Source organism: Spea bombifrons, chromosome 5 (genome assembly GCF_027358695.1).
Source record: "Spea bombifrons isolate aSpeBom1 chromosome 5, aSpeBom1.2.pri, whole genome shotgun sequence".
NCBI lineage: Eukaryota > Metazoa > Chordata > Amphibia > Anura > Pelobatidae > Spea > Spea bombifrons.
Window position 1 is genome coordinate 42182024 of NC_071091.1, and position 15486 is coordinate 42197509.

Below are 15486 nucleotides of genomic sequence, written 5' to 3' on the forward strand. Positions count from 1 at the left end.
TTTGCCCGCTACTGGGACACAACTCTCAACATACACTTAAAAAAAATCTTTAGAAACAGTGATATGTGTCACTAATATTTAACCCTGTAAGTACTAAAATAAATGAAACAGGACAAATACCTAAATACATTGTTGGAGTTTTTTTTTTCATTTGTACTGGTTATATATAGTTTGTATAGGTGAAACTGTTGCCTTCTTTTCCTAATTTCCTCCACATGTTTAGATATTTTCCATACTAAATGATGGTTTATATATATGTAATTATTATTTCAAAAGAAAGCCCTACTTGTGCTGAAAAAAAACCAATACATATATATTTTGTGGGGGTGGACTAAACGAATCAGTGGCACTCACAGTTGAATAAAGAGACAGCAAAAACACAAAAACTGTTCTGGTCATTTAGCGCAAACAAGGTAAAAAAAAACCCCTGGCACCCAAGGGGTTAAAGAATACAACGCCAAACGCTAGGGTTTCCGCGTAGCGTTCTACCACAAATTCTAGACTCCACATAATGACTGTAATCGTTCGTTCATGGGTTTTCATGTAATCGAAAGCCTAACAGTCATTGAGAAATATGACACTGAGTCACATAAAGGGAGCTCAGGCACCAATTATAAAACACACGTTTTATATTCTGAGAAATGGACTAGGAAACGATGGCGACGTAGAGGTGGAGCCATGAATGACGTCAAAGGAAATTATCCTTTCTTGAGGGACATATTTGAATTATGTTAAAACAACGCGAATAACTTAAAACGTCTATGTCCATAACCCTGCAATGTGCTTCTACGAACGTTAGTATTCTAACACAATTAAACATCCTTAACTCATGCTTGGGAGCACCTTTTTCAAATTAATTAGGAATTCCTTCAAGAAGATCACGTTTCAGCTCCGGATGCATCATGAGGTTCCGTTGTAAGGTTGCAGATGTTGTTTGTCTGAACAACTTTACACGTGCGTATCCAATATTTTATATTCTTCATTGCATTCTTATGTTTTAATGTATGTTAATAGTAAATATATATTGAGTCCCAATTAGCTGTCCCTTGCACCGCGAGCTTTGTTGCCATGCGAAATGGTCTAAAAGGGCGCTCACGTCTCCCTTGTGTTATAGCTAGCGGGTAATATAAGCATGAACAGGCCGTGGCTTGGTTCTGTCATGTTGCTATCTGTTACAGAGGAATATACCGACACAGACGTGTGTCATTTTATGACTAGGATATTCCTACTCTTATGACCCGAGCTTTTTCGACATTTTTACCCTGTGTTTGTTTAACCTTTTTTAATGTCTGATATCTGGCCAGATTTCCCCTCACCCCTTGGCGACCATAACATTTTCAATAGTTTTTGCATCGTTTACCTTAACTTAATTCCTGAGAAAACTGTTAAGTTTATTAGTGTAAATTTTATGTATATATTTCCGGAACTTTAGCTTTCGATTGGATGAGCCGAGATCAATTTTATTCGTGATACAAGATATGAAGTCGTACAATGATATGCCAAAGTCATTAATACTAGTTTATATTGTAAAACCAAAAAAAACCCAAGGAATTTGTTGAAATGTTTTTCAATTTTATTTAATGTGTAAATATATTTTATTTGTAAACTTGTACTGAAAATTGGCAGAAAGCATCGCCTTTATGAAATTTTCTTTTATAAAAAGGGTACAAGTGCTATGTACAAACTGATATGTCAAAGTAAATAAGCAAAACTATATATTTCTAGAAGTCTACATTATTTAACTTTGTATAGTTTTATTAACCTCTTAATCTGAGTTTGATAGTGCAGGAGTGTCCACGTTTTTTCTGCAGTGGGCCACTTAATCAGAAATGTATACGTGCGTGGGCTGCACTCATTTTCCACTGAGAACAAATTTGGCCTTTAATAAGGTATGCAGATAGAAATAAAGTAAATGACACAAAACCTTTACTTTTCCTCTCACTGATTTCTGTACCTAGAAAGTTTTGTCCTCTAAAGTGACTACAAATTCAAGATTTTGGATAAGTTCTATTTATTCTAGGGATGCATCGACATGAAAATTCTGGACTGAAACCGAAAATTCAGCATTCACTTAGCTGAAACCGAGAACGACCCCCCCCCTTTGTTTTTAAATAAAATTAACACACCAAAATTGTACAAAAAAAAAATTCAATAACAATGTTAATATAAATAAATATGATTAACAGCGATCACACTCCTATCATGCCCAGGCATACCCAGGTCCCAGCATGTACTGGCTGACTTGGCATGATAGCAATCACACTCCTAGCCCAGGCAACCAGTAAATGCTGGAACCTGGCTAGCTGCCCCCTTGTGTATTGATGCTGCCAGCAGTATGGGGTCTGCACATAGCTTACACATCCATGCTATCACACACATTCATATACTCATTCATTCACAGTTTAATTCCCTCAATCACGTATACTCATTCATACACCCACCCCCTTACCGGCACTGTAGCTCTTGGGGCCTTGCTCGCAGACTTCCGCAGGAGCTGCTGCTTCCCTCGGCATTGTTCGCATTCTAAAAAAATCCTTCCTCAGATCCTATCTGTCTGACTAACTACCACCTTATCTCTCTGCTTCCTTTTACCTCAAAGTTGCTTGAACAGATTGTGTACAATTGCCTTACTAACTTCCTCTCCTCTAATTCCCTCCTTGACCCTCTACAGTCTGGTTTCAAACCCCCTTCACTCTACTGAAACGGCTCTAACAAAAGTCTCTGCCAAAGCAAAAGGTCACTTCTTCATTCTAATACTATTGGATCTCTCTGCTGCTTTTGATACTGTTGATCACCACCTTCTTTTTGACTCACTTGCTTCTACAGGCATTCGAGATACAGCTCTCTCCTGGATCTCCTCATATCCGTCTAACCGTTCCTTCTCTGTCAGGACATCATCACTCCTTCCACTTTCGGTTTGTGTCCCCCCAGGTTCAGTCCTTGGCGCTCTGCTGTTCTCTCTTTAGTCTTCATCTCTTGGCAAACTAATCAACTCATTTGGCCTCCAGTATCATGATACCCAAATCTACCTGTCTTCTCCTGATCTCTCTCCATCTCCCGTGTCCCGTATTGCCAATTGTTTGCTATTTCTTCTAAAACTGAACTCATTATCTTCCCTCCTTCCAACTGCACTCCACTACGTTAATTCTCTGTCACCATTAACAACATGACTATCTCTCCTACTAACCAGGCCCGATGCCTTGGGGTCATCCTTGACTCTAACCTCTCCTTTATCCCTCACATTCAGTCACTGGCCAGATCCTGCCGCTTGCACCTAAAAAAAAAAAACATCTCTTGCATCCGCCCATTCTTCACCCAAGAATCCACAAAAACTCTGGTTTATTCACTTATAATTTCCCTGTCTTGACTACTGCAACACTCTTCTGGTTGGCATTCCACTGTCTCGACTCTCTCCTCTGCAGTCTCTCCTAAATGCTGCTGCTAGGCTTATCTTCCTTGCACGCCGCTACCCCACTCTGTGAAAACCTCCACTGGATCCCTATTACCTTTTAGAATTAAAATTAAAATCCTGGTACTAACATGTAAGGCCCTGCATAACACTGCTCCTCCATACATTTCTGCCCTCATAAGCAAATACTCTCCTACTCGATCCTTACGTTCTGCCCATGGGCTAAGGCTCTCCTTTTCACTTATCACCTCTTCCTTTTCCCATCTACAAGATTTCTCTGGAATCTACCAAGCATTCAAGAAACATCTTAAAACTCACTTTTTCACAGAAGCATACCATCTCAGCTGCTAGAACTTCCTTGTCATTTATACGACCACCACACTACCTCTCACCCTTTCTCTGTGCCTTATGTTTGTCACCTCATTCCCTCAAGATTGTAAGTTTGCGAGCAGGGCTCTCTCCACCTCATGTATCGGTTTGTCTTAGTCTGTCAATTCTCGCCTTGTCATACCCCTTGAATATATGTATTATATTAACCCCTTAACGACAATCCACATACATGTACGGGGTGACGATGCAATGTGTTAGTGACAATGCCGTACATGTATGTGGTAGCGTTATTTGCTGTTGATCACGGTGTTTTTGCCGCGATCTGCGGCATTGCAAAAAAATAAATAAAAGCTTTTCAAACCTTACAATCACCGAGATCGGCTGTTTAACCCCTTAATGACAATTGCCGGTTCTGGCACGGCACGGAAAAACAAGTTGATTATGACAAATGACGTGCCAGAACCGGCACGTCTTTAAACGGGTGCAGAAAGCGATGTACTTCGCTTTCTGCACCCAAACGACGTTGCTGTAATGCCTCGACCTCGAGGCATTCAGCAACGCCACGATCGGCACCAGGGGCCATGTCTGGCCCCTCCCCGGGGCATCAACAACCGCCACACACGGCGGACGCCCGTTTTAAAAGCGTTCAACGATCTCCTCCTAAACTTAAATGGTGTCGCTGGAATGCCTCGATCAGGAGGCATCCAGCGACACCACTTACCTTTGGATGGACAGCCGCAGCTGCCGGTGATCTTCGCCATCCGCAAGATGGCGGCGGCCCGGGAAAAAAAAACAATAAAGGTGAAAAAGTTCGCTAGACGGTCTCCAGACCCTCTAGAGGACTCTGGCTCCACTTGCAGGTTGAACCATGCAAGTCAATGGAGCCCAGCTTTCTAATCACAGTGTGATTAGTAAAAATAAATTAAAAAATAAAATAAAATTAATAATAATTAGAAAAAAATAGTAAAAAAAAACAGTAAAATGTAAAAATAATTTCCCACTGAAGTCACTATCAGGGGAACCTTCAAGTTGAAAAAAATTTTTACATTTTTTTTTGTAAAAGGCAAAAAAAATAAATATATATAAAAAATATATTTTTGTGAGCAAGTCCTAAAATTAGCACATTAGGTTAAAACAATTCTCGCATGGAAAGAGTTAAAATACTGGCATATTAAATGCCCATGGGGTGTCTACTTTTAAAAAATGTATGATTTGATGGGGTAAATTGGCCGGGTTCAACAATGTCCCAATTAACACGGGGGGAGGATGGCCACACATCTAATTTCCAATTAGAAAAATGCACATGTACCAAATGTGGCCTTTTAGTTCCCCCAAAAAATGACAAACCCATGCATATGGGGTATCACTGTACTCAGGAGATGTTGCTGAACACATATTGGGGTGTCGTGTGACAGCGGCATATACCAGGAGCTGTAAATTCATACATAAAGTAGGTGTGTGGGGGAAAAATACACACAAAAGAATACTACTGCAAACTTTGAAAAAAATCTGGTGGTAAAATGTGTGCATGCAAAGAGTTAAAATACCAGCATTTAAAATACCCTGGTGTGTCTAGTTTTCAAAAATATATGGTTTTGTTGGGCACACTGAAATGGCCCGGCTCAAAGATGTACCAAATAGGGCATGGGCAGTGGATCCCCAAATGCCAAAGTTCAACATTGAAAAATGCGCATGTCCCAAATGTGGTCCTTTTGCCTCCAAACAGCCAGGCAAAATCATTCGTGTGAGGTATCGCTGTACTCAGGAGATGTTGCTGAACACATATTGGGGTGTTTTGTGATAGTGATATATACGAGAACCTTTTAATTCATACCTGAAGTAAAATGTGTGTGACAAAACAAATGCAAAAAAATGACTACCACAAAGTTTGACAAAGACTGGTGGTAGATATGGTGCATGGAAAGAGTTAGAATACTAGCATTTGAAATACCCTGGGGTGTCTAGTTTTCAAAAATATATGGCTTTATTGGGCACACTGAAATGGCCCGGCTCAAAGATGTACCAAATAGGGCATGGGCAGTTGATCGCCAAACGCCAAAGTTCAACATTGAAAATGCGCATGCCCCAAATGTGGCCCTTTTGCCCCCAAACAGTCAGGCAAAATCATTCATGTGAGGTATCGCTGTACTCAGGAGATGTTGCTAAACACATATTGGGGTGTTTTATGATAGTGACATATACCAAAACCTGTTTATTCATACCTGAAATAAAATGTGTGTGAAAAAACAAATGCAAAAAAAATTACTACCATAAAGTTTGACAAAGGCTGATGGCAGAATTAGTGCTTGGAAAAGGTTAAAATACTAGCATTTGGAATACCCTGGGCTGTCTAGTTTTCAAAAATATATGACTTGATGGGGTAAATTGCATTGGCCGGCTTCAAAGATACCCGAAATGGCACATGGGGGGAAGAATTACCAGATTTGGAAAAAATGGCTTTGAAATAGCAAAACGCTACCTATACTTATTGCCCCATAATGTGTAGAAAAAAGCAAAAAAACATAAAAACATTGGGTATTTCTAAACTCAGGACAAATAGTAGAATCTATTTAGCAGGTTTTTTCATTACCTTTTATAGATGAGTAAAAGATTTTTCAACTAAAAGTTAGAAACAATAATTTTTTTCTAAATTTTTCACCATATTTTATACTTTTTTAAATAGTAAATAATATGATACAATCAAAACAATATCATCTAAAGAAAGCCCTTCTTGTCCTGAAAAAAACAATATATAATGTGTGTGGGTTCAGTAAACGGGAAAGAAGAAAATTACGCGAGCAGCGCAGAAATGTTAAAACGGCCATTGTCACGAAGGGTACAAAAAGTAAAATCAGCCTTTGTCACAAAGGGGTTAAACAACAGACCGGTGATGCAAATCACTGATCTGTTAAACATGCATCGCATACATTAAAAAATGTATGATTTGATGGGGTAAATTGGCTTGGCCGGGTTCAAAGATGTCCCAAGTATGGGACGTGGGCACAGAGTGACCAGATGTCTAAATGGCAAAAAAATACACACCTCACAAAGGTGGCCTTTTACCTCCCAAATAACCCAACAAATCACTGCGCTCAGGAGATGTTACTGAACACGTATTGGGGTGTTGTTTGACACGGACATATACCAGGAGCGGTAAATTTATACCTGAAGCACGTGTGTGGGAAAAAAAATTACAAAAAAAAATTTACTACCATAAAGTTTGACAAAGGCTAGTGGTAGAATTAGTGCATGGAAAGGGTTAAAAATATCAGCATTTGAAATGCCTTGTGTAATGTACTGACTTCATCAGGGACTAGTTATAATACATCAACAAACATACGCTAAATGTATTATAACTACTCCCTGATGAAGTCAGTACATGACGAAACGCGTTGGACTTAGTTTTTTAAAGCGTTAAGTGTTTTTAATGGGCTATTGCAAATAAAGAGCTTTTGGAAGATACCCTGCCTGCCATTCGTTTTTATCCAGCAGATGACCAGTTCTTAAAACTTTGAGGTGGTTTTAAAAGTTCCAGCAAACCTCCAGGATTCCTAAGATACAGGTTATCTTAAAGGCGCAGTACCTACTACAATCTTGTGAGTGTGGCGCAACTAGTGGGGGCTTTTTTAAACGTTATTGCACCATTTGTGGTTTTCATTCTTTTTACAGAGTCCTTTTAAAGCTGTATCCCCAGAATTTGTTCTGTTTTTTCCATATATTTCGAAAAGGGGATTCTAGGTGCCGACACACCTTCGTCTAGGGGTAAATAGTTTAAATCTACGTAGCTCGAATAATCACAAGAAAATGCTTCTTTGATAGGAAAATGGAGGGTTTAATGCTGTGATGAAGCATATGAAAGGCTAACACACACAGGGTTACATTGGTAATGAAGATGTAACTGCAGCAAGAATGTAAAGATTGTAACTAACTGCCACAAGGATGTAAAAATTGTAACACAACTAAGGACATAAAGGGAGTTCTTTATAGGGAGGGATGAAAGGTACGTTCCATTAACATTCCTATTGGTTAACTAATATCAAAAGACAATACTAACACTATTACACAACATACCGTATTTGCCCGATTATAAGACAAGGTTTTTTCCAGAGCAAATGCTCTGAAAAATACCCCTCGTCTTATAATCAGGGTCATCTTATAATCAGACCTCAACTAGGTCTGGCTATGAGACTAAGATCCAGATCCCCCGCAGTGATGCAGGGGACCTGGATCCTCCTGTCTCCCCCCCCCCAAAACTTACCGGTACTTCTGAGTCCCCGGTGCTTAGTCCGGGCAGCGTGTAGAGCTCTACGCGATTCGCGTACACAACTTCCGCTGCAGCCGGGAGGAGGTGCGTTTAGTGGCGGGGGTTGTCTTCGTCCATCGCGCAGACATTCACGGGGAACTCTGATCTCTGACAGCCGGGGAAGGTCTGCACGATGGACGCAGACAACCCCCGCCGCTAACCGCACCTCCTCCCGGCTGCAGCGGAGGTTGTCTACGCGAATTGCGTAGAGCTCTACACGCTGCCCGGATTACGCACCAGGGACTCCGGTAAGTTTGGAGGAGGGAGGGGGAGGGAGTGTTAAATGGGGGACATAAAGCATTTCTGGAGGCAGAGTGCTCTGTGAAATGCCTTTTAACCCCCTTAATGCCACTCTGCCTCCAGAAATGCCTTTTAACCCTTTATACGCCACTCTGCCTCCTGAAATGCCTTATACCTCCCTATATGCCACTCTGCCCCATAATATGCTTTTTAACCCCCTAAATTCACAGTTTACATCAGGGCTTTTTTTTTTTAAACTAACAGTTGGTCAGGAGTGATCTGATCATCATCAGCCCACTTACTAAACTCACAGCATTTGACCTGGAAGCACCCTGGACTTTCAGGTCAGTGCTGGTTTTTGTTGTTGCTTGTTTTTTTTTAAAATTATTTTTTTTTAACGCTTTCAATGCTGATTTTCCATTGGAGCACAGCATTGATTGATATTTAGTCCCCACAAGCGTGTGGGAACAAATGTTAACCCCTGCAGTGCCACGAATGTGTTATACACAATTGTGGAATTGAAGGGGTTAACACTGCACTGTCGCTCTCAGGGAGCGATCACACAGCAGGGGGGTGTTGTGTCAGGTCTCCACACTCATGTGGAGACCGAAGAACCCTCTCCCCCTGTCCCTGAAGCTGCCTCTGGCAGCTGGGACGCAATTGCTGGTCTATAGACCAGCCATTGCAGGGGGGGAGTCTCTGATGACTGCTGTAGGCTTCCATGCCTACAGGAATCACCACATGGCTTGTGGGGGCTCGTTTTTGCTGTTGCTGGCCTGCCAGACCACCAGCAGCAGAGCCCTGTACAAAACGGGAATTAACCCCTAAAATGCCGTGATCGCGGCATTGAAGGGGTTAATGCTGCGCTTTCGCTCTCATGGAGCGATCAGGCAGCAGGGGGGTGTTGTGTCAGGTCCCCACACTTGGGGACCCAATCAACACTCAACCCCCTTTCCTGAAGCTGCCTGTGGTTTCAGCCTACAGAATCACTCCGTGGGAGTGATCTCAGGCTCGGGGGCGGGCTCTGAGTGGCTGTGCTGTCTGCCCAGTCTCCTGGACAGACAGCAGCAGCGCCCCCCGCGATCACAGGCTGACAAACACCTAGGCGCCAGGACAAAAATGGCGACCTGGCGTCTGGGATTTGTCGAGCCCTGGTTTACATGAATTAACATTTACTGGTAAAACATTTTTACTATAAGGTCGTCTTATATTGAGGCTTTTTCTTTTTTCCTAAATTAATATTCAGGTTTTGGGGGGTCGTCTTATAATCAGGGTCATCTTATAATCGAGCAAATACGGTGCAATTTACAATCCTATAGATACAATCCTATGGATACAATATCAAAAGACAATACTAAAACTATACAATATACAATTTACAATTCTATGGATAAACGCATTAAAAGACAATACTAACACTATCACATATTATTTACAAACAATGTAATACATGATTTACAGTTGCCCTTTGATGTGGGCTTTGGAGGGCTACATTAGAACTTAAATAAGTCTCCTCCTCTCCTTTCTGTGAGTATGTGAATTCAACTGCCCAAATGTTGTTTAGTTAGGTCAGATCACTTTAACTGCTTTTACACCCATAATGACTGGAATTCATAATTTTAATATAATTATGCTATAATGCTCCTATGGTGTCTGACATAGTCTGCACGCTACCTCCACACCTAGAACTTTTGCTGTGTGCTGTACATCTGCAAAACCATTGGTTTCTAAAACATTTTTATTCTTTTTGGTAGTGGGACTACAGCTTAATTGTGGTCAATAGCAACAGTGGAAATATTGTAAGAATAAAACATAATCACCAGCATGGTCATGGTTTAGCCCCCTCCCAGGGCATAGTTACAGGGCAATCTGACTAGAGAATAAAAATGAGTTAGTTGAATGCAACGTATTGGTCCAATGCGATTATTATTATTTTTTCTTTTTTTTTTTTTTAACCCTGTACATTAACATTGGAAATTGTGAAAATTAATGGGCTGATGTTTGTGGACTCTATATCTTTATAGTAATGCATATTTGAGCCCAGGCTTGCCACACTGCCTCCCAGATATGCCACACTGCCCTCCCCACAAATGCCTTATATACCCTATATGCCACTGTGCCCCCTGATATTCATTATACTCCCCAGATATGCCACTGTGCCTCCTGATACTCCTTATACTCCCCAGATATGCCATAGTGCCCTCATAGATTCACAGACTCGTTCAGACTCGTTCACAGCACACTGACACAGTACTTTTATAAATAAATACAGAATACATTTTCACTGCCCCAGGATTTAGATTCCCCTTAGTTTGCACCCCTTTACCTCTAACTGCACCTTAAGTTAACCTTATTAAATTAATCAAATTAACTAGGGCTACAACTAACAATTATTTTCATAATAGATTAGTTGGCCGATTATTTTTTCGATTAATCGAATAAAAAAAATTAAAATTTTTCATTTATTTAAAAAATTTTAATAAAGTAACGTAGGATGTTAAAAACAAACAGCAGAATAAAAAAACTTTGATAAAAATGCATTTCTTGTTTTTATTTCCCAACCTGCCCCCCCCCCCCGTTATGCACATTTCAGCCCAGGCTTGCCACACTGCCTCCCAGATATGCCACACTGCCCTCCTCACATATGCCTTATACCCCCAGATATGTCACTCCATCCTCCCAAAGTATGCCGTATACCCCCCTGATATGCCATAGTGCACTCATAGATTCACAGACTCGTTCGCAGACACAATACTTTTATAAATAAATACAGGGTTAATCTTCACTGCCCGCAGGATTTAGAGTCCCCTCAGTTTGCCCCCCTTTACCTCTAACTGCACCTTAAGTTAACCGTATTAAATTAATTAAATTAACCCTCAGTCCTCAGCATTCAATTAACCCTGAAGAGAAGAGCCCATTAACCATAACTGCCCCTAAATTAATCCTGAAGACCCCATCAACCACAACTGCCCCTAAATTAACCCTGAAGACCCCATCAACCACAACTGCCCCTAAATTAACCCTAAAAACCCTATCAACCACAACTGCCCCTAAATTAACCCTAAAGACCCCACCAACCACAACCACTTACAGAAAAAGCAGGTGAGAGCCCTGCTCCAACGAGCTTTCAATCTAGAGTAATATATAATAGTGGAGATGTAATATGATGCATTTGCAACATTGGAGTATTGTAAAATGCCAGTTTTCTTATTATTTCTATGCATAAATATTGGACACATTTTCAAGAAATGGGCTCTGTCTTTATTTTCCTTTTAATTTCCTTTGTTTTTTTTTGTTTGTTTTTAATCATATTTATTTTTTCACAATACATAAAACATGTAGTCAACATAATCATACATAATGAGACAAGACATCTAATCGAGAATACAACATTCATCAAATCCTATGCAATTCCATAGCTTAATACTACAATTACCGTATTTGCTCGATGATAAGACGACCCCGATTATAAGACGACCCCTCAAATTTTGGATCTTATTGGGGAAAAAAAGAAAAGGCCTGAATATAAGACGACCCTAATGGGAAAAAAAATCAAAACCACTGTTTTTGTCATAAAAATAGTTTAATCATTAACATGTAACAACCAGATTATCTGTAAAATAGCAAACGTGCAAAAAAACTTGCTCACCGCGCATCAGTTATGGTCACAGCTTCCGGCGAATGTTGTGATTCGGCCGCATCGGAGGATGCTGAAGCCGCGGATTACGGAGGCGGAGCCGGCAGCTGCCGTGGATGCGGCGGCTGCCGCGAATACGGCGGCGGCTGCCGCGAATACAGAGGCGGCGGCGGCTGCCGCGAATACGGAGGCGGCGGTGGCTGCGGCAGATACGGCGGCGGCGGCTGCCGATGTAATTGTGAGGTATCGTGGGGGATGATCTGAGGTCTGATTACAAGACGACCTCGATTATAAGACGAGGTCGGTTTTTCAGAAGTTTTTTTCTGAAAAAACCTCGTCTTATAATCGGGCAAATACGGTATATTAAACGTCTCAGAGGAAGAGAAAAAAAAAAAAAACACACAACACAAAGCCGGTTATAATTAATCTCAGAAATATTAGATCTAAACATTTTGTAGCTTTTTGATCCAGTCCTCACATATTTCTGACTTTTTTTTGTATGATGTACTAACCCAACTTAAGCCTCTTTCCATTTGTAACTGAAACGCTATTTGCTTTACCAATTGCGTCTTGAGTATTGGTTTGCAATCTTTCCAAGATCTAGCAATTAATATTTTAGTTGCCGCCAATACATGTATTATAATTAATTTTCTTTTGTAGAAGAGCAATCTTCATATTTTTCCCAATATAAATATTATCATTTTTTTTCTAGAATTACATATGAATCCCTCCATAGGGACCTTATTTCCTTACATTCCCACCAGATATGTTTAAAATCCCCCCCTTTCCGCCTTACATCTCCAGCATACGTCTAATAGGTTTGGATACATATTCTTCAAATTTGTAGGGGTTAAATACCATCAATGTATTACTTTAACCCCTTCAGGACCGGGACGTACCTGGTACTTCCTGGTTACTGGTCACCGGTAGACCGGGACGTACCAGGTACGTCTCCTCCAAAAACCGCCCCCACATCGCCACAATCGTGGCGATCGTGGGGGCGCTGCTGCTGCTGTCTGCCCAGGAGTCTGCTCAGAGCCCGCCCCCAAGCCTACGATCACTCCCACGGAGTGATTCTCTAGGCAGAAACCGTGATTGCAGAAAAATCTGCAATCGGGGTTTCAGCTGCCACAGGCAGCTTCAGGGAAGGGGGTGGTGTGTTGAATGGAGCGTCAATGCAGCGTTAACCCCCGTTTTGTAGGGGGCTCTGCTGCTGGTGGTCTGCCTGGAAGCCCAGGCAGACCAGCAACAGCAAAAACGAGCCCCCAGAAGTCCTTTGATCAGTCCTGTAGGACTGATCAGAGAGACTCCTCCCCTACAATCTCCAGTCTATTGGAGATTGTGTCCCAGCTGCCAGAGACAGATTCAGGGACAGGGAGATAGGATTCTTTGGTCTCCACATGAGTGTGGAGACCAGCCCCCCCCTCCACCCTTCCTCAGTTAACCCCTACCCCCTCTTCCTCAATTAACCCCTTCAATGCTGCGATTGTGTATAACCCCCATTGCAGCATTGCAGGGGTTAATATTAGTCCCCACAAGCTTGTGGGGACTAAATATCAGTCAATGCTGTGCTTCAATGGAGCATCAGCATTGAAAGAGTTAAAAAAAAAAATGTAAAAAATAATAATAAAAAAAATTTAAAAAATAAATAAATTAAAAAAAAATTAATATAATAATAATAATAATAAAAAAAATAACAGCACTGACCTGAAAGCACCTGAAAGTGCTTCCAGGTCAAATGCTGGGCTGGGCTGATCAGATCGCTCCTGGCCAATAGGAGTGATCGGATCATTATGGCAGCCCATGGATGACCCTGCTCTACAAAGAGAAAGGGGTCATCTAGGGTAATTATGAAAAAACACAAATTATTAATAAATGAAAAAATCATAATTATTACCTGATCACTTGTCGGTGACATTTTAAGTCGCTGATTATTGATTTTTTTTTAAAAATGTAAATGCACATGTTCCAGTTTTGCCCTCATAGCTTCCTCAAAAAATGCATGAACCATGCATGTGAGGCCTTGTTGGAACCGGGGGATGTTGGTGAACAAAATGTGGTGTTTTCTTCCACTGTTGCACTTATGGTGTGCAAGAAATTCAGTGCAACATTGAAATGTATGCGTTAAAAACGCAATAAAATAATTTCCCTGTGAAGTTTGGCAGACATCAGTGAAGAAATTGCTGGCTGAAAACTGTCAAAACTACCGTAGTTGAACACCTTGACTCGTCTACTGTTCATAAATATATACTTTTATGGGGTAATTTACAGTGGGGGGTTTCCAAAATGTCCCAAATGGGATATGGGCCCAGGAAACCAATTTCTGAAAATTCCAAATTTGAAAAATAAAAAGCATGTTCCAGTTTTGCCCTCATAGCTTCCTCAAACAATGCATGAACCATGCATGTGAGGCCTTGTTTGAACCGGGGGATGTTGGTGAACACAATTTGGTGTTTTCTTCTGCAGTTGCACATATTCTATACAAAATATAATATAAAATCTAAAGCAACATTGCAACATATGCAAAAAAAAACAAAAAAAATATAAAAATACCTCAAAATTTGGCAGCAGTTGGCGATAAAATCCCTGTTTGAAAAGTGTCAAAATGACCCTAGTTGTACACCTTGACTTATATACTGTTCATAAACATATAATTTTGGGGGGATAATCAGTATCTGTGACAACTATTGCAATTATTAGACTACCATGCCAAATTGGAAAAAAAAATTACATTTCAAAAACGTGATGCATGCCTTGCAATATTTTCCCTATACTGGTCAAAATAGATAAAAATCCTGGCCATGTTGGGTGGTTTCCAAATCAGGACAACTTAATGAATATATTTGGGATAATTTTTTCCCATTGGTTCAATGTGTGTACAATTTGTATGTATACAAAACTGTAAAAAAATGTGTTTTTTTAATCCCCCCCCACTTTTTCCATTTTATTTCAAACAAAACAATGTACTACCCAGCTTAATATGGTTACAAATGAAAGCCCTACTTGTGCTGAAAAAACAATATATGATTTGTTTGGGTGAACCAATTGATAAGAGAGAAATTACAGTTGAAGAAAGACATGGCAAAAACAAAAAACGGCTCCGGTCCTTTAGCGACACCCTAGTTTAAAAATACCGGTCCTGAAGGGGTTAAAGTAATTTTCCCTAATCGTTATTGAATGCACAATGTTATGTGATCTTAATTGCTGTATACCATTCTTCTGTAATTTGTGTTCTTAAATCCTTAGACCATTTTACTAGGAACATTTCTGGTGTAGCCTCATCTATTTTTATTAATCAATTCATAAGATTTAGCCATCACTTTCTTTATGCTTCTCTTGTTAAATATACTTTCAAGTTTTCCATAAAACTCTTTATCTGTCTTCTGTCTTACATAACTTAAGAAAGATTTTAGTCCTAGATATGTAAATATTTCTGAATTAGGCAGTTTATATTCCAACATTAGTTGATTAAATGGTTTTATTGTATCTTCGCATATAATATCTTTTATTTCTGTGATCCCAGCCGTTTTCCAATTCTTAAGATTCATGTTTGGTACATTACTTTCT

At 40.3% G+C, this 15486-nt stretch overlaps 1 protein-coding gene across 3 annotated transcripts in view; it reads left to right on the forward strand.

The window, feature by feature from the left end:
• Nucleotides 1-695: 695 nt before the first annotated feature.
• HUS1 (HUS1 checkpoint clamp component) overlaps nt 696-15486 on the forward strand; it is a 152659-nt gene continuing 137868 nt past the window's right edge. For 2 of the 3 annotated variants that reach the window (XM_053467780.1, XM_053467781.1), the window contains exon 1: nt 696-954. In XM_053467780.1, coding sequence (XP_053323755.1) covers nt 903-954 — 52 coding nt within the window. In that variant the 5' untranslated portion in view covers nt 696-902. Of the gene's footprint in view, nt 955-1811; nt 1890-15486 lie in introns of all 3 variants that reach the window. The other variant, XM_053467782.1, reaches the window with a different exon arrangement.